This window comes from Phodopus roborovskii, unplaced genomic scaffold, assembly GCF_943737965.1.
Source record: "Phodopus roborovskii unplaced genomic scaffold, PHOROB, whole genome shotgun sequence".
In the NCBI taxonomy this organism is placed as follows: domain Eukaryota; kingdom Metazoa; phylum Chordata; class Mammalia; order Rodentia; family Cricetidae; genus Phodopus; species Phodopus roborovskii.
The window spans coordinates 16,143,971-16,162,825 of record NW_026125295.1 but is presented as its reverse complement, the minus strand read 5'-3'; the positions used below and the strand labels follow the sequence as shown (position 1 = coordinate 16,162,825).

Below are 18,855 nucleotides of genomic sequence, written 5' to 3'. Positions count from 1 at the left end.
CCGCCTGTTGTCTTTTTTACCTTGCATGTAAGTGTACTGTGTGTTAGCTGCCACCTGCAGTGCAGTGTGGATCAACGGGTGCCATTGTACAGGCCTTGTAAGCCCTGAAGTACAGGAAACTGCTTCTGACTCAGAACACTCAGACGTGCTTAGCTTTAGAGGGCAGAGCCTTGGCATCTTAATTGCTGTACTTTGTCAGAAGTGCACAGGGCCAGTCTGGATTGGATCATCTTAGTCTCCAATCTTCCCTAATGACACGGTATTTAGCCAGATTGTCTAACTACCAGAGCACAATGAGTATGCATCATTGTTTTGTTGCTTGGCATTAAAATGTCTAAATTTGACAATATTTTTTAGACAAAGAATTGCTTATTCTAAAGTAAAAGGTTGATTGGTTTTCTTTATGAATCTCATATCTTTGTAAATTTATAAAGATTAAGCAGATGTAAAATAAGTTAAAGACAGCCTTTTTTCCCTGACCAGTGTTATGCACTAAGGATTCCAGATATAGATACCATTTCCCTTTTTTTAAAAGAAAAATATTATTATGTATGTGGGTGCATGGGTCCCACAGGGAATTTGTGGAGGTCAGAGGATAACTTTCAGGAGTCAGTTCTTCCTTCTGCTGTGGGTTTTGGAAGTCAAACTCAGGTTGTCAGGCTTGGGTGGCAAGTACTTTTGTCTACTGAGCCATCTTGCCAGACCTACATTGTGTTCTCGGAGGATCTACAGTCTACTGGACAATAAAGACAAGTTCACAGACAGGGTGAGCCCAGTATGTAATGTTCCCCCTGGAAGGCATGCATCGAGTTGCAATGGACAAAGACTGGAGAGATGCCTCAGTTGGTAAAATACTTACCTTGTAGCCACGAGGGGACCTGAGTTCTGATCTCTAGAACCCAAGTACTAAGTGGTGCATGCCTATAACCCTACTACTTTGAGATGGAAGGAGACAGAAGAATCTCTGGAAGCTTGCAGGCCAGCTAACCTGCCGATGTTCCAAAATTCCAGGCCAGTGAGAGATCCTGTCCAGACAAAAGGTAGAGGGTGTCTGTGAACTAATAGCCAACATTGTCTTCTGACCCATAAATGTGTACCGTGTACTCGCGTGTACACACACACACACGCATTAATGAACAAGTGCATGTATACATGCACACAGACACTCAAAGGTGTAAGGCATGTGAGTCTGTTAAAGCAGGGAGGGTTAAAAGGGCATGCTGGGAAGAGGTGGTGCACCACACAGAAAAACCAGAACAAGATGAGTAAAATGCTGCTTTGAGATCCTCATGTAGCTTAAGGCAAAAAAGGAATGTCTGATGGACACTAAGGATATCTTTGTTGGTTTGTTTTGCTTTGCTTTTGCATTTATAAAAAAGTGCATATTTCCAACATAATCACTAAATATATTTGAGTGGCTTTAGCCTAGGACACACTGATGCTTTTAATAGCAGAGAGTTGCCGGTATTCCTTAAAACTGTTTCAGCAGAGGTGACTGCTTATACTCAGTGCATTCATTTAAGTTGTTGGCAAAGGGCACTGTGTGATTGTGCCTCCAGGTCACACAGGCACACAATAAAAGGGGACATACATTCTGCAGGGGTCTCTCAGCTGACAACACTTTGCACTGTAGACACTACTCTTTAAGCAAATGTTTATTGCCTGGGTCAGGAGACCCTGCTAGAGTGTTCAGATTTTCCTGTGCCTGATGGTAGTGTGCGCCATAGTAACCCTGCCATTAGTTACTCATTTGTTACCTGTGATCATACTTCTTAAGCATTAGAATCAGGCCTAGAGAGACGGCTCACCAGTTAATTACAGAGGGTCCAAGTTTAGTTACCAGGAAGCATGTCAAGCCACTCCTAAATTGGTACTCACTGTGCCTTCAGTTCCAGGAGATGCCCTCATCTGGCTTCTGAGAGCATTAACACATACACGCACGCATGCACGCACAAAAAGAATACTATGGAGCAAACCATTTAATAACTTAATGTTTTGCTATTTTAAATCACCCTTTTGTTTGAAAGTATAGTCAGAAGTAGGAAATCTTCAAATGTTTATCTGGGACAGAGGTCAGTATGGTCAGAAAGTAAGACTTGATGTTTGTATTTTTGAGAATACAGAATATGCAGCAGAGGTATATATAACTGAAGACTAACTTAACAACTGACTAAATTTTAAAATCATGTCCTTTCTTTCCTCCTTGCTCTCCATTTTTTGTGAACTGAGATCAAACACAAGTTCTCATGTACAATAGGCAAATGCTTGACAGCTCAGCTACACCCCCCAGCCCTGTGACGTTCTTTTTAGTGTTAAAAGCGCCTCAGATAGGACAAAAACAAACAAACAAACAAAAAACAATTTGGAATAACTATGCAGTAGCATAGAATTCTGCAAAATGAAGGAGTGGATTATTAGCTCATGGCATCAGCATTGATGGAATCTGAAATAAGTTTCTCTGGTGAAAAGTGTCAGATTCAAAGGCTATCTGCCCCATGTTTCCAATTATATGACACTCTGGAAAGAATATAACTGGAGAGGACGAATGCAGTTAGACCTCAGATGGGCCCAACTAGGTAGGTACTTCAGCAGCGCCAGACGCTTATGTGGAGGAAATGCATAGCTATCTATGTATTTGTAATAATCCTTGTATTTCACACTAAGAACTCATTTTACTAGTGTTAAAACAAGGTTGGTTTCTTATTTCGATAAATATTCTGGCTATATAAAATGGCACTATCAGGAAAACTGAATTAAAAAATGTTCAGAAACTTCTTATACTTTCTGAGTCTGAAGTTATCTTTAAAGAACATTCAGTTGTAATTTTCTCATTGAGGTCACATAATTTTTATTTTAGTTTTATTGTCTTTTTAGACAGGGCTGTTTTAGAACTTGATATGGAGATCAAGTTAGCCTCAAACTCATAGTGACCAGATTGTTTCTGCCCCTTCTGCCTCTCAAGCGCTGGGACTAACGGGTGTGTCATGCCAACCAGCCAGTTTATTTGGGGAGGGGGCATGAATAGACTATTAGTTTATCTCAAGTAAAAATCAGTGCTCCGTTTTCAGTGACTGGAAAAGCCTGTGTATTTACTTTTGTGTTTCTAGGATTCTGGATCAGAAGGAAGATGGATGTGTGGTGGACATGCATCACTTCAACTCTGGACCACAATCTATTCTTGCCTATGCCACGGTGAATGGCTCTCTGGTTGGCTGGGACCTCAGGTCTTCAAGCAATGCATGGACATTAAAGCATGACTTGAAGTCAGGTCTCATCACTTCCTTTGCTGTGGACATCCACCAGTGCTGGCTCTGCATAGGTAAGCCAACAGCTGTGTTGGGATGCCACTAATGCCTGCAAGTAGCATCCTGTGAGAGCCAGCATTTCCTGTTTAATTCACTAGTGATTTTTCCATAACTACTATGTTATATAATGTCTTACAGTTTAGATTTCAGTAGGAGGCTTATATGAAGTGTAGCTCAGTGAGAGTGCTTGCCTGATATGCCTAAGTCCCTGGCCATACTCTGTAATACCACACACAAACTAGGATAAAGGGTATAGTTTAGCAAGGTATGGTAGTGTATTGTAGTCATGGTGGTTGGGCAGTGTGCCCTTGCAGTCAAGGTGGTTGTCTGGTAAAGGCAAGGGGATCAGGAGTTCAAGGACAGCTTGTGTTACATGAGAATGTATTTTTAAAAAACACAAAGAAAGCATTCTGTGAAAGATTGAAATCAGCATCATAAACCCAGAGACCAGTTTCTCGTTCCCAGCAAGCATTTGTCTTAGCCTCACAGCAATTAAGAGTTTCTGGCATTCTCTGGGCTATTGGAGAAGCTCCAACTTAAGGAAAACAGCATTTGAGTTTGAGCCAACACTTTTAAGTTCCTGTGACCTCAGACAAGCTACTTAACTGAGTCTAGCATTTTCATTTTGGGACTAACTCCTTCAAAGGCCCCTCGCTTTGAAGATGTAGTGAGCAGAAGCTCCTGTCACAGGGCCTAGAGGAAAAGCAGGACAATGGATTTCTATTTTGCCATCTCCCCACTACATTTCCCCTAAAGACTGAAGAACAATCTTCCTTATTTTTTGGTTTTCAAGTGTTTCTAAGTTCTGAACATTTTATACTCCAGTGTGACCCTTACCACAAACAGAATACAAATGGTTCTTCTGGAAATTGCCTTTAACCACTTTTAAAAATTATGTTTTAAAATGTTTACTCTGATAATTTCAACTGTGTATACATTGTATTTTGAACATATTCACCTCTGACTTCTCCCTGTGCATTCCCACACCCCTTCCCAACTTCATGTTCCTTTAAAAAAATAAAAAAAAAAAGAAATCCTGAGTGCAGTTAGTCCTGCCCATGTGCTTGGGTAGAAGGCATCCACTGGACCATGGGTAACCAGAGGCAACACGCTCAAAGCAGACCGCCTCTGCTTCCCCTAGCACCATCCTGTCTGCTCAGTTAGGGGTAGGGGTTATGAGCCCCTTCCTTTTCCACGCTAGACTGTTGGCTGCCTTCTCTTGCGTAGGTCTTGTGTAGACATCCACAGCTGTGTGGGTTTGTGACACTGTGTTACCCTGGTCCTCCATGACTGCTTACCGTCTTCCTGACCCAGTACCTTCTGTGGGGAGGGTGTCCCCTGTGTAGGGTAGCTCCATCTAAACATTTGTATGAGTTTGAGAGCAGGCTGCACATGGCTTCCTGAAGGTTCTCAGTGTGAGTTATCCCACCACACCCTTTGCTTTACCCTCCTATTCCTCTTTCTCTGTCACATCGCCTGTTTTCTACTGTCTTCCCTATCTTAAGATGTCCCTCCGCACCACATGGCCCCTGTCTAGTTTCCTGGGTTCGAAGATGCTCCAAGTGTAACACAGTTCTAAGGTTCTGATGCTAGGATCTGTGTGAGTGAGAACATGCAACGTTTTTCTTTTTGGATCTTTGTTCCTTAAGTATAAGGTTTCTAGTTTCATACATTTATCTTTGAATTTCCTAAGTTCAGTTTTCTTTACAGCTGAATAAATTTCATTGTGTATAGGTACCACATTTCCATTATCCATTCAGCAGTTCATGGACATCTGAGCTGTTTGTTTCCTAACTATTGTGAATAGAGCAGCAATGAACATGACATAGAGCCCTTTGGGTATTTGCCCAAAATCAGCGTAGCTGAACTACATGATCGATCTAGGAGGTTCTAGGAACCTCCACACTGTCTTCCAGAGTGGCTGCACCGGTTTGTACTCCCAGCAGCACTGGGTGAGGGCTCCCCTTCCCCCACACCCTCACCAGCCTTTGCTGTCATTTTCTTTAACCAGTGTAAAACCAGTCATCTGATTTTTGTCCCCACTGTTTCTTGCTCTTTCCAGAATGTCACAGAAATGGAATCATACAGTGTGCATGTTTTTATTTTTTGTTTTTTTCTCACTAAACATAAAGTTTGTAAAGCTATTCCATTGTCTTCATGTATGAGGAGTTTTAAATTATTTATAGACAGTTTGTGTACTGACCACCCATGCTCCAGTTGGATGATTGAATTGTTTTGAGTTTGAGGCTTTTCTGGTTAAATTTTCTGTAAATATTTGCAAGTAGGTTTTTGTAGCAACTTTAATTTTGTTTTTCTGAGCTGTATACCCATGAGTGTTATTGCTGATTAAAAAAAGAAGTCAAAATTTTATAATTTTAATTGCACCAATATTACTGTATATCTAGGGGATATGATGTGAATATTTTGGCACATATTTATAATGATTAAATCAGGAAATTAGGAAATGACACCTCACATATTTTGTGGTAAAAATATTTAAAACCTTCAGTAATTGGGATACACAATGCATTGTTATTAATTATAGTGAAGGTTCTGTGTGTCATTAGTTACAGTGATAGCTGTGTGTCACTAACGCACTTTATGTTGCTTGGCTTTAGCACTGCTTCTCACCACCTTCCTCCCCCTTTCCTCTCCTTTTCAAAAGGTCCCATTTTCCCATGGTCTCCTGTGTACTGGAGACAGGGTCCTAATGTGTCCAGGCTGGTTCATGACACCCAAGAATGTCCTTAGACTTCTGATCTTCCTACCTCTGTCTCCCAAATGCTGGGCAACTCAGTGTCTGGCTCATGTGGTACTGGGCATGAAACCAGAACTTTGTATGCTAGGCAAGCACTCTGCCCATTGGCACATAACCCTAGGCCGCTCCCCTGCACACTGCTTTGAATATGGCCCTTAAAAGCACCATGTTTTCTTCTTTCTCTCATACCAGGAAAAGTTAAGGCTATCTGTACTTGTGGTTAGGTTTCTGGATCCCTTAGTTTACTCTGTCGTCGTGACATATCTGCCCTTTCCTGTATTCGTTTTATGTAGGTACTGGAAGAGGGCCGCATCCAGAGCAATGCAGAACATGAGATAGTAGGTTTGCAGAGAAGAGAAGTGTCTTAGGTACCCTGAGCAGCTCTGAGGAGGGTCACTGGTGCCACCCGTGGCTGTCTTCATCATTGTCATGGAGTATGGCAGAGAGACCTGGAGGGACCCACTGTCCTTTTGTTCATCTCAGCTGCCCAGGGCTGGGACAGACAGCGTTGCTGGGACAGACAGTGTTCTTCTGCCACAGGGCCGTTCTTCTTTAGTAGAGTTTAAGATGCCGTGGGGAGGTTGTGTGCACAGCTCCCCATTTTCTTCTGGGCTTGGACACCTGTACCTGTCTGCAGAATGTTTTGGAGCAAAGGACACATGGAGATGATTACAGTCCAGTGACAGACATTAATTGCTGCCACTTTGGACTTTATAGTGGTCACTGGGTTTCAGTGAAAACAGGTCTGTTCTTCAGGCAGTCTGAGTGTTCTGACCCGCCAAATTCAGCTTCATCTTCTCTACCTACAGCTTCTGGTTATGTGGGTGCCTTTAGCAGTCTATAGCAGCGTCAGTATTTAATGAATTATTCATTTTGAATTTGCATTCATTAGACAACACTGTAATTGCATGATGATAAGCACTTCATGGCTGTTATTTGGCAACCATAGCAGCTGTTTGAAACTGGGGAGACAGCCTCATGGGAGCAAAGTCCTTTTTCTTCCCATTCTTGGCAGTACTGGGAAGCGATTCCAGGGCTTTCTGTATACTAGGCTAGTGCTGCACTGATGAGTTATGGCCACAGTCCTATTTGCAGATTTTTTATATATATATATATATATATATATATATATATATATATATATATCTTGAAACATTTGAAACATGGTTTCACTAAGTTGCTCAGGCTGGTCTTGAACTTGTTCTGTAGCTCAGGCAGGCCTCAGCCTCCAAAGTAGCTGAGAGTATAGGCCTGTGATACCAGGCTTGGCAATAAAACATTTTACTCAGTAACTTGGGAACTTCTAAAATACCTTATCCAGGGATGTGCATGTCTAATCCTGGTACTAGGGAGGTGGCACCAGGTGCATCTCTGATTTTGAGGCCAGTCTGGGCTACATAAAAAGTTTCAGACCAGCCAGGGAGATGTAGTGAGACCCTGTCTTAATCAAAAGTCTAAAAGTGTATTCATGTGAAGGCATCACTGCTTGTCATTGTTATAAATGCAGCGTCGTGTGCTTTGCTGCTTAGATTTTAATGGTTTGTGCCTTTTTTAAACTTGAGGCACCAGCAGCGGTACCATGGCGTGTTGGGACATGCGGTTCCAGTTGCCGATCTCCAGTCACTGTCACCCCTCCAGAGCTCGCATCCGGCGCCTGTCCATGCACCCCTTGTATCAGTCCTGGGTCATTGCAGGTAAGCTGCAGGGCTGGCATTCAGGTTGGGAAGTTACACTGTGTGCTGTTGCCGAGACTCTTGCTCTTAGAGTCTTTACTAGGAACCGGATGCTTGCTTCTTTTCATATAGAAGCTGCCCACCATTACGTGTTCAGTTCTGAACTAGCACCATCAACCATTACCACCATTCTCCATTCCTTTCTTTCACCATCTCTCATCTTTCATTTTATTTCTTTTAAACCTGTGTATTTTTGTTGAAACTGCCAGCGTCTCCCTAGAAATGTAAGGAAGAGCCATGGGTCCCTCTTCTGTTTCTTCTGTTGCCGTTCTTTCTTGCCTACATCAGTGTTTCTCACATGCTCCCTGCCTCTCCGCCACTGGGCACTCCATGCTCCTGATACTTGAGCTCTCTTTTTAATGTGTGTGGGTGTGTTGCCTGTGTGTCTGTGCACATGTGTGTGCAGTGCCCTTGGAGGCCAGAGGAAGGCATCATACCACCAGGGACTGGAGTTAGGGACAGTTGTAGGCTGCCCTGTGAGTCTAGGAGTCAAACTGCAGTCTCTGGCAAAGCAGCTAGTGCTTTTAATTGTAGAGCCATTTCTCCAGCCTCACTTGGACATACCTTTGAGATTCATTTTCCTTATCTGTTAAGTAGTGTTGAAAACACCTTATAAGAATTTGGGGTGAAATATCAAACACAGACTGGCAGCAGAACTAAGCTTGATAATTTTAGGGTTTTCATCTGTCCTCGTGTTTCTCACGTACACGCGCACACTCTGGAACCTAGAAGGAATAAAAGTGGTGAACGGAGAAAGCCAGCTAGCACAGCTATTCCCCGGCCTCTGTGATCAAGCTGTTCTGCTGCCCTCCCCCTCCTCGCCATGACGAACTGAGAAGATGAGCCATAATAAACCCTGATTCATTTTGCTCAGTCATAGCAATGCATAAACAGACTAACACACCGAGAAACTGCCAAGCTCTACCAAGGTCCAAACGGCTTTATGTGGGCTTTTCTACCCAGCCAGGATCCCAACCAGGCAGGTTTCTTTCTAAAGGTTCCTGCACACAGGTGTGGGGAGAGAGACATCACAGATGGTGTGCAGGAGGTGTGGTGAGGGTCTGGTTATTGGAGTTTACAAAGGTGTTGAATAGAAAAGCCACCTTGACGGAACAGTGGTGTGTGTGTGTGTGTGTGTAAGCATGAGCAGGCTCTCTCACACCCGAGTGCACGTGAAGGTCAGAGGACAATTTTCCAGTTACTTCTCTCTTCCTTGTTTTCGAGGCAGGGTCCCTCCTGTTTCTGTTGCTGAGTTATATACTCTACGCTAGCTGCCTTATGAGCTTCCAAGCAATCAATCCTCCTGTCTCCACCTACCATCTGGCTGTACAAATGCTGGGATTATGCTAGCAATGCTGTGCAACACTGCATCTGGCTCTCTACTTGGATTCGATGACTAAACTTGGGCCATCAGGCTATCTAAGCAAGCATTTTACCCTCTGAGCCATCTCCTCATTCCAAACAGTGATTTTTGAGGTGAGGGAGAGTCAGGCTGGATACTCTTTCTCCTCTGCCTTTGGTCTCCTGTCAGGGCTGTTCACACTTGATGAATGAACACAGACTTACAAGGGTTCTGCACTTAGAAGTCTGAACTGCATTCTGTGAGTGGAGTCAGTGTGGTGTCAGGACCACATTGGAGGCTGTGGGAGACCCCACTGCTGGCTTCCTGCTTCCCTTCCTCTGTTGTTTGCCTAATGTCCCCTCTTCAGGGAGGAAGAGTAGCACTGAGGCCCATTGCTGTTGATCACAGGTCTGCCTCCCTCTTACAGGCATGCTTGTGATGGTATTCAGGGCCCCCTGGGTAAACCTGAATGATTCACCCCTTTCAAGGTCCTTAGTTGCATCTTTGAAATCTCGCTGTCATTCGAGACAACATTTACAGGTTCTCAGGAGTAGGACCTTAGACTACTTGGGGGCCATTTTCTTTTATTTTTAGATTGCTACAGGTCAAACCCATCCAGAAGCGGGATGGTACAAGAGGCAGGTGTGTGATGCATGCAGGTCAAACTTCAGAGAGGGAGTGTAACATTCACGCTGTGCTTTACCCTATATCCCCTTGGTTTGCCATGGCCTCGTTGATTCTTGCATCCCTGCTGCTCCTTCTGGCATGTTCTGTTTAGGATCCCACTAGAGTAGAAGCTCCCTGCAATAGGGGGTTCCCTGCTCTGCGGCCACCTGTCCCCCAGTGTCCTGTACAGTGCCCACAGTGAATAGTGCCAGCGCTGCAGATGTTAATAAGTGAATGAATCCTGTATGTTGTCATCCCCCTACCCCCCAAGCACAGTACCTAAGGGACAGATTCTCCGTCAGGCCCATGGTTTCTACTTTTCTAGCTGTGTCTACTCCCTGTCACAAATATCCTTCAGTTAGGGTAAAACCCCCTGAACTTTTGCCCACTCAGTTCATTCTGCCTGAAATGGGCCACCTGCTGTTCCATCTGTCCAGCATTTGGGGTCTGGGTGGGGCGTTTTGCCTCAGTCCCCGAGGTGAGCTGTTTCCATCTGTCTTTTTCCTTTCTCCATTTATACTGTAGATTCTTGAGTACGTGTGTGTGTGGGGGGGGGGGGGTCTATGTAATTTGCCTTTCCATTCCATAGTCTCTTCCAAGACCTGGTTGTAAAGCAGTATATATGTACTGTTAGCATCAAGAACAATTTTTTACACTTGCCCAGTCTGGTGACAGGTTGTGCTGCTATTTTAAGTACTTTAGTATTTCTTGCGGGATGGAAATAGATACAGGCTGCCTTGCATTTGCTACCAAGATGTGAAAAGAAGTGCTAACAGTTCTTGTCTTTGTCTCAGCTGTTCAGGGCAACAATGAAGTCTCCATGTGGGACATGGAGACTGGTGACAGGAGACTGACTCTCTGGGCCAGCAGCGCACCACCACTTTCCGAATTACAGGTTTGTCCCCAGCATTTACTGCAAAGGACAATGCTGGACGTCTTTAGGCGTTTTAGCCAGCATGGCCTCTCATGGATTCGGTGGTTGTTATGGTAACGTGAGTTGTCAGGTGACCATTGCTGCCTGTGTTCAAATTCTTTTCGTCTGCTGGGTCTGCTCCAGCAGACGTTCACGATCCCGCTCGGAGCAGAGCCTGTTAATGAGTTATGTCTGCAGGGTCTCCATGGTGGTATGAAAGCAATATGCATTCACTAGAAAGTGAGCTTGGGATTTTGGTCTTTTCCCAGGCTGATGACCTATGTTCTGCTCTTCTTGTGGTGCTGGGTATGGCAGTGAGCTATATATAGTTCCTGGTCAGGCCATAAGAGTGAATAACGAGCTTGCTCGATTAGAGAGAGTACCTTGTTTGAGTGGTGCTTGTGATACATTTGTCTATTGGTCCTGCTGCCAGGAGCATTTTGGCAAGTAAGCAAAACATAGGAAAGGTTTGGCCCCTGTAACCCCCACTTAATTGGGTCTTGTAAAGTAATCCTGAAGTTACTGGCTGACAGGGTCTGAGTGTGTAGCCCGAGCTGGCGATTCTCTGGCCTCTTCTTCCCAGAGCACTGGGTTGCTGCACGTAACCACCATGCTCAGCCAGAAGGTCTGTTTTGAAGGAGACCGAACTCAGGGCCTTGCACATGTTGTGTAAGCAGCGCTCTCCCCTGAGCTATACCTACAGCCCTTCAGAACAGGGAGTTAGGTCCTGAAGTCTTCCCCACCCCCATAGAAAAGGATGGGAGACCACTTATACAGGTCATATGTCTTGAGGTATGAGCTGCCTGTGCAGCTATTGACAGCTGTTCCCTTCTACTAAAAATGATTCTGTCGTTTATGGGATATGCTGATGTCTTTTATTTGACCGCGTGTTTCTTTCTTTGAAGCCTTCGCCTCATAGTGTCCATGGCATCTACTGCAGTCCTGCAGATGGAAATCCTATCCTGTTAACAGCTGGCTCAGACATGAAAATAAGGTGCAGTGTCTCAAAGAGTGCTTCGGGTGTAAAACATGAAAGCATGCTTCTAGGCTTTGGCAATGTTAAACTCATCAGTACCTTGCCAGACAGCTATTAGTGTCATGCTTTGATTCTAGAAAAGTCTTTTCCTGATACACCATTCATTCCCTCTCCCCCCCCCTCCCCAGGTTCTGGGACTTGGTTTCCCCAGAGAGGTCCTATGTTGTAGCAGGAAGCACTAGTTCTCCATCTGTGTCTTACTACAAGAAGATAATAGAAGGCACCGAAGTCGTCCAGGTATGGGACTTGGTTTCTTCTAACTCTTTAAGGTGGGTGGGAAGTGGGCAAGGAGAAAGTCTGGCCACATGGCTCAGTTCACCTTCCTTGCTTCTCCTTCCTGGGTGATGGAATTATGGGGTGTGCACCATTGTACCTCACTCACTTTGTCAATTTTAAAATGAACTTTTATCCCAGTATAAAAAAAGGGTTAGAAAATACATTAATACTATTTTCCTTTTACAATTGAGAAGGTTAGTAACAGAGAAGTCTTTTGTCCCAGAGCCCATAGCTAATAAACAGGAAATTGAGACCCCAGCATGGCCGTTTGCCTCGAGAGTATCAGATGTGGGCATTCCATCTCTATTCTGTCCGTGTTTATATGTCCTCAGACTGTACTGACCCATGTATAGCAGCTACTCATGCAATCATCTGATGGAACCCAGGTCACTCTGGAATCTTAATCTGTTATGTGATGCCTTTAAATAAGGTGCTAACTTCCTAGCCACGGGAATACTGTCAAGAGGTAGAACGTAGCACAGGTTTAACTTCAGACCTTTGTTTTGACTTCTACTCACTAAACAGGAAATTCAGAATAAGCAGAAGGTAGGACCGAGTGATGACACCCCTCGAAGGGGCCCAGAGTCTCTTCCCGTGGGACATCATGACATCATCACAGATATTGCCACCTTCCAGACAACTCAGGGCTTCATCGTGACTGCTTCTAGAGATGGGATTGTGAAGGTGTGGAAATAAATCATGGTAACTTGTACAAAATGTTGTAAAAATTATAAATTACCAGAATTCAAGAGAAAAGAGTCTAGAGCACAAACATGGTTTTAAAGGATGATGTGGTATTTCTGAAGTTGGCTACACAGCACGATCTGGGAGTTCTCACTGAACATGAAAACAGGTGACAAATGTAAAACTTGAAGATGAATTATGATGTCAGTTTATTTTATATGGAAAATGTAAGCTAAAATGTAAGCTATTATGTAAACATACTTTTGTTATTATAACCGCTATTCAAACTGCAAGTAAATCTATTCAAGCATCTTGAGACTTTTGCTTTCTTTGGGGCAGCATTACAGTCGTAAACAGAAGCAGGAATGAACTATGACCTTGGCTGTTGCCAGGAAGCAGGACTCTTGCTCCTACTTGCCACCTTCCAGACACTCAGGGCTGCTGTCTGCTACAGTTGAGTTCCTGGGTATCAGCTTGAGAGCGCTGTGGCCATCACTGTCATAGGCTTTACCAAAAGTTCCATCAGCTTGCATTTACTAAGTGTATGAAAAGAGAATGTTCCAGGTAAAAACATATCAAACATTATAAGGTTATAAAGTCCATAGTTGCTTTTCCAGTAAGGTAAAACTTTTTAAGCTGACATTCCTGGTTCTGTGCAGACCAAATTCTCTTTACATTTTATTCTATTCTCTTAGAAAGGGTTTATGGTGTTCAGAATATTTGAAATTAGTAGGTAAGTATACTGCATTTTTTTCATATCCCTCTTGTTATATATAACCAACAGTTTACATGTCCAGTTCAAGATTCAACAGGGTTTCTGGACAGCTTAAACTGCAGAAGTGTGAGGAAATGCCAGTCATTCAGAAGGTCAAAGTTGGCAGTGTTGGCTCTGCTTGGAGTTGTAGACTTTGGAAGCTTGACGTGGCCACTGCCCAGTTGTACATCTTGTGTGCTAAGTCCAAAGAGTCATAAGGGCTCCGGAAGTTTTTTGGTATGTAAGTATCCCCTGAGAATGGGTCTCGGGCATGGAGCTGTTGGATAAAGGAATGTTTGACAGAGACCTGGCTTCATTCTCCCTTGATTGCCCATTGCTCACACCTGCCCCACCAATGATCCTCTTTGAAAGAAGTTTATTTCCCTGAATTTGTACTATTATAATCTGATGGCTTAGTTTAGAGATAATGGGAGACAGACCCATTGCAGCCAGATATAATTAGTTTTAAGTCAGGATGTACCAATAATGCTTATTGTGTTTCTTGACTTAAATACCGCAGTACTAAATTTAGATAGCTTAGTTTTTTCTGATTTCTTCTTTTGGAGACAGAAGTCATAAATCTAGGAATTTAAGGTTTTCAAATTTGTGTTTGTATGTGTGGTGCCCTAGGAGTTTGGAAGAGGGCATCTGATCCCCTGGAGTTACAGGCACCTGGTTGGATGTTTGGAACTAACCTCCAGCTCTCTGAAGGAGCAATGTCTTCACTGCTGACACATCTCTAATGCCAGAGACGTATTTGCAGCAGTCTTCAGACCTGTTTAAAAAGTTTAATAATATGACCCAAAATGCTAAAATTTAATCACAAGCAATTTTTTAAAATGTACTACAGAAAAAAAAATGTATTTTCAATGTGTCTGTGCAACCAAACTTAACTAGGAAAGTCCTGCTTTTAAAGTACCTCTTGAATGTTGTTCAGCAACTTCCTGTGATGAAAGAGTTTTCCTGAGCTCTAAGCACCTTTAGGATACTCACAGCTGATGTGCACCTGAGTACAGACTGCCAGTCATTCCTGGGCTTTTGCTTCTCACAAGGTACTGGGAGCTGTCTGCATGCACTTGTCCCAGGAATGGTGGCACATGGCTTGTCCCTTCAGATTTCTTGAACAGAGGTATAGAGAAGAATACTAGAACACACTCTGCTGACCTTCGGTGTCACTGACTACTTCCCACACATCCACACACAGCTCCCTGTGCTGACTTTCGGTGTCACTGACTACTTCCCACACATCCACACACAGCTCCCTGTAAAGACTGACATCCTGCCTGGCGGTGGTGCCATCACTGCTTACTGGAGAGCTGGCTGTGAACTGAGGTAAGGGTTAAGTAGTGGAGCTCAACAGTACCATTTTGATGTTTGGTTGTAGGAAATACCTTCATCCTAAGAATAAAGGAATGGAAGGGGATGAGGAGCATGATGGGATGCTTGAGAGGCTGGACTCTAAGTCTTGCTGCTGATGTTCTCTAGTCTCTGGCATTTGATCAACCCAAATTTCAGGGGTTTTCTTACCCCACACTCAGTGCCATTTAAGCTTCATTCTGAGCTCTGTCAGTCCTGCTGGGTCTCTGCTCCCTGCAGCTCAAATGCTTGCTGCCTAGTGGAGTAAAGGAACTCAGAGCCCAAATCATGACACCTTGTGTTGTCTAAGGAACAAATGGATTAGTAAAACTAAATGACCATAGCAAGGGAAAAAGAGCAGAGACACACTGAGACTGCTTAGCAGGAAGTTCTGTGTATAGCACTGGGCCCAGAAGCATGAGGTGGGTCCCTGGAGAACTGGTGAGTTGTTCAGTGAGTTTAAGAATGAGAGTTGGAGAAGTCACTGTTTCTTATCAGACCAGGCAGACAACTTTGGAAGGTCAGAGGCACAAGCCTGCCCCAGGCCAACCAGTCTATCAGGACAGTGCTGAGATAGCGGTCAGGAAGGTTATATTTCCAAAACCAGGATGGATGAACAGCATCAGTTTCCAGGGTAAACATTTGAGAATTCCACAACATTAAAGAACGACATGGAAAATAGCAGAGGGTTGCAATTAAAAGAGTTTCCATGTCTCTGGTCAGCTTTTTCAAAACATACCTTTCATTTTTCCATCTCCTCATGGTATAATAGTTCTGTCTATCATTCAGGATGCTGGGATTGTCTGTCAGAAGTCGTCAAATAAACCTACAAGATAGATTCTAATACCGTGAGTGTGGGAGTCAAGGTACCTGATCATCTATAGCACGGGCGGCTTCTCTCCAGAGCAGCCATCCAGATGCTCCTGTGCAACCCAGCAGAGCAACTCCAAGTCCAGGAGTGGATTGGGTTCTCACAGTTCAGAGTCAGGACCAATGGCAAAATTCCTAAGGCTAGCTGTTCAATCCCTTCATGAGCCATGTGTAGAAGTGACTTTTGTCACTCCTTTCCCACGTTTAAAGGCATAGAATGTGCTTCTGGAAAGACTTGAAATAGCATCTCGGCCATTTCTCAGTGCACTTGAAAGGCGTCTTTTATCTTGAAAGCGCTTTGCCACCTCTGATGTGTAGTCTTTGAGGATAGCTTTCTGTGGTCCCGGAACAAAGCTGCACAGCAAAAGAAGAGATTAGCCTGTGAGGTAAGTCCTTCCAGCCCTCCTGGCTCCACATTTACCTTTCGTCCTCACTGCATCCCCCCAGGGAAAGTTTAAATTATGGAACTGGAGAGTTGCATTGGCCTATCAGTATTCCCAACCTTCCTAATGCATGACCCTTTAATACAGTTCATGTTCTGGTGACCCCTAGCCAGTTTCATTGCTACTTTATAATTATAATTTTGTGACTGTTAAGAATTGTAATATAGATATATCTGATATGCGACCCCAAGGGGGTTACGACCCACAGGCTGAGAACCACTGGCCCTATCTGACAAACTTAGCATCTTAAAGTATGCAGAGGTGTAATTCCAGCATCGGAATCTCTTCTTCATGGAGCACGTTCCGTCAGATCTTCATGCGACATTGCCTCCCCTATGGATGATGCAGGTGCATACTCGGGGTTAGCAGTACCCCGGCAGCGAGAAGTGTCTCGTTACCAGGGCTTTCCATTGGGTGCAGATGAAGACAATGAAGTAGAAAGAGGTGACAGTGGCAGAGCTGTGGCTGTGCGTCACCATTCCTAAGACTAAGAGGCCAGTCTGTATTACTTGTACTGAATCAGATTTTTACTTAAGACATTATTACGAATTCAAAATTCTTGAAATTGTAGTCAGGAGGAAGAATTCAAGGGAATGTCAAAGGTCAAGATTATTAGAACTGTGGAAATCATTTTGATCTATGTCTTTACTGCTACCACACTACCTGAAAGATATCCCTAACCTCTCCTGCAAAAAACATTGGTGTGTAGAGAGCGAGCATAATGCGAAAATACATAAGATTGTAAACTTTGTTAAGCAGAAGTATGTGCACCCCTTCCACACATGCATTCTTTTTTCTCTCATGTATAAAGAGTGAGGTGGCAGAAAGAAGAAGACCATGCCACCCAAATGCTAGCTCTGCCTGGGCTTCTGAACTCCGCTCACGGTGTACCTCAGTCCTTCCCACCTGGGCTTTCAGGGACATACAATACAGAGTTGATCAAGTGTCTAGGCATAGGAACATCCATGACTCAGAGTCAGCCCTAGAACAGTGTCCTCACACCTGCCCATTTCACACTGAACATTACAAATCCGATTTTCCCAAGTCACGATTGTCTGCATGCATAGATCATGATTATTGATCGTGAGAGAGCAATTCTTTTTTTTTATAGCTCTGGGGAGGAGGATAGTAGAAGACAGGTGTTAGGAGGGGGTGATGGGGGTGGACTTTAACTGGGGGTGTGTGATTTAAAAGGGGTGCACCACATGAGGTAATGGTCTTGCTCCCAAGAGCCATGCCCAGGAAACCTCCCCTTCAAGTTGTTGGTCAGGAGAATACAAGTTTCCATGGCAATATGAGCTACTGCCATTGCTCTTGGTTGCCTATGGAAACTTGAAGATAGGACGCTATTGTTGAAGATACGGTACACGGGACTTGGCTACACAAGCTGCCAAGGAGAGGAGTAGTCAGTAGGTAGTCCTACCCAGTGCAGAGTCTATGAACCGCAATGACTGGACCAAAAAGATAACCTGGTGATATCTAATTGAACTTAAGGCCTGCTCGGTGGGAGAGAATTCACACTTATTACTGTAAGCCTGGCCAACTACACACAGCTCGAGAGGTCATAGGTTCCAGAGGAGAACATTCTATTGTCATTCCCCTAAATACAACCCTCCCTTAAATATGACCTTTATTCCAACAGATAAGTGTATCCCTCAACCCTCACCAAAGAAGCTTCTTTTTGCAATAGAGACTACTATAAAGATCCACAACTCTTCAAACTCAGAATAAGTCAGTAGGGGCACCCAGCCCCAACAGATGCATCTGCAATGGAATCCCTATACCTCTCAGGGAACTTCATGAAAGAACCGGTGAGGAGCCAGAGGACTAGGGTGCCTGCTGCTCGTGCCCCCTAGACATGACAGGGAAAATGCACCCATGATCTCTCAACAGTAGGTTTACATGAACAAATCTAGCTTGATGACAACACCAGGTGAAAGCCAACGTGGATGGGCAAATGGACAAGCTGCCATCCTTGGTGAAGAGCTGCAGGTCATCAATGGCTCCCAAGAAGGAGAAACAGCTTCCCCCAGGGACAAGCTCCCACATAGGATGTCTAATCCTAAGTGAGCAACCCTGGACACATAGACAATGCTGAATGGACCCAGAGGTTGTATATATGTGTGTGCATGCGCACATACACAAATGGTGTATTTGTGTAACAAATCATGAATTTGGGAAAGAGTTGGAGGTGTGGTCCATGTAGATGCAATACTCATGCATGAGATTCTCTTAAAACTTAAAAATATTGTAGTTTATACAGCTCACTTTTACCACATTCACCCACCACGACCCTCCATTTTCCTCTAGTACTCCCATCCCATTTCTTTCCCAACTTAATGTCCTCTTTTGTCATTGATAACCCCGAGTCCAAACAGTGCTTCCATCCACTGGGGCCCAGGCAACCCACCGTCCAGCGGCCACTTCCCAAGAGGAGAGTAACTCCCTGCAAGGGATTTCTTTTGAAGTGAACTGTTCTCTCAAGGCTTGATTATCTCGACTGTATGTCATTCTCCTTCCCTTTTATCCCTCTATTATATCACATTTCTTAGTTTTGTTAAGGAAACAACACCTGGAGAGATGGCAGAGTTCGTTCCCAGCATTCATGTAGGGCAGCTCACCTGTCTTAGTCGAGCTTCAGGGATCCAATGCCTTTGACCTCTGAAGGTACCCACACTCATGCACACATCCCCACCATGGAGATACATGCATATAATTA

General features: G+C 44.1%; 2 protein-coding genes across 2 annotated transcripts in view; one reads left to right on the top strand and one right to left on the bottom strand.

Annotated features, from left to right (window-relative positions):
* The window catches only part of Pik3r4 (phosphoinositide-3-kinase regulatory subunit 4), a 48,659-nt gene extending 35,630 nt beyond the window's left edge, over positions 1-13,029 (top strand). The window contains exons 14-19 of the mRNA XM_051205724.1: positions 3,108-3,319; positions 7,626-7,757; positions 10,599-10,699; positions 11,623-11,711; positions 11,882-11,990; positions 12,555-13,029. Of these exons, the coding sequence (XP_051061681.1) occupies positions 3,108-3,319; positions 7,626-7,757; positions 10,599-10,699; positions 11,623-11,711; positions 11,882-11,990; positions 12,555-12,725 (814 nt within the window). The 3' untranslated portion in view covers positions 12,726-13,029. The remainder of the gene's footprint in view (positions 1-3,107; positions 3,320-7,625; positions 7,758-10,598; positions 10,700-11,622; positions 11,712-11,881; positions 11,991-12,554) is intronic.
* Positions 13,030-15,822: 2,793 nt separating this feature from the next.
* The window catches only part of Col6a6 (collagen type VI alpha 6 chain), a 90,635-nt gene continuing 87,602 nt past the window's right edge, over positions 15,823-18,855 (bottom strand). Inside the window, 1 exon segment of the mRNA XM_051205712.1 lies at positions 15,823-16,047. Within this exon segment, the coding sequence (XP_051061669.1) occupies positions 15,852-16,047 (196 nt within the window). The 3' untranslated portion in view covers positions 15,823-15,851.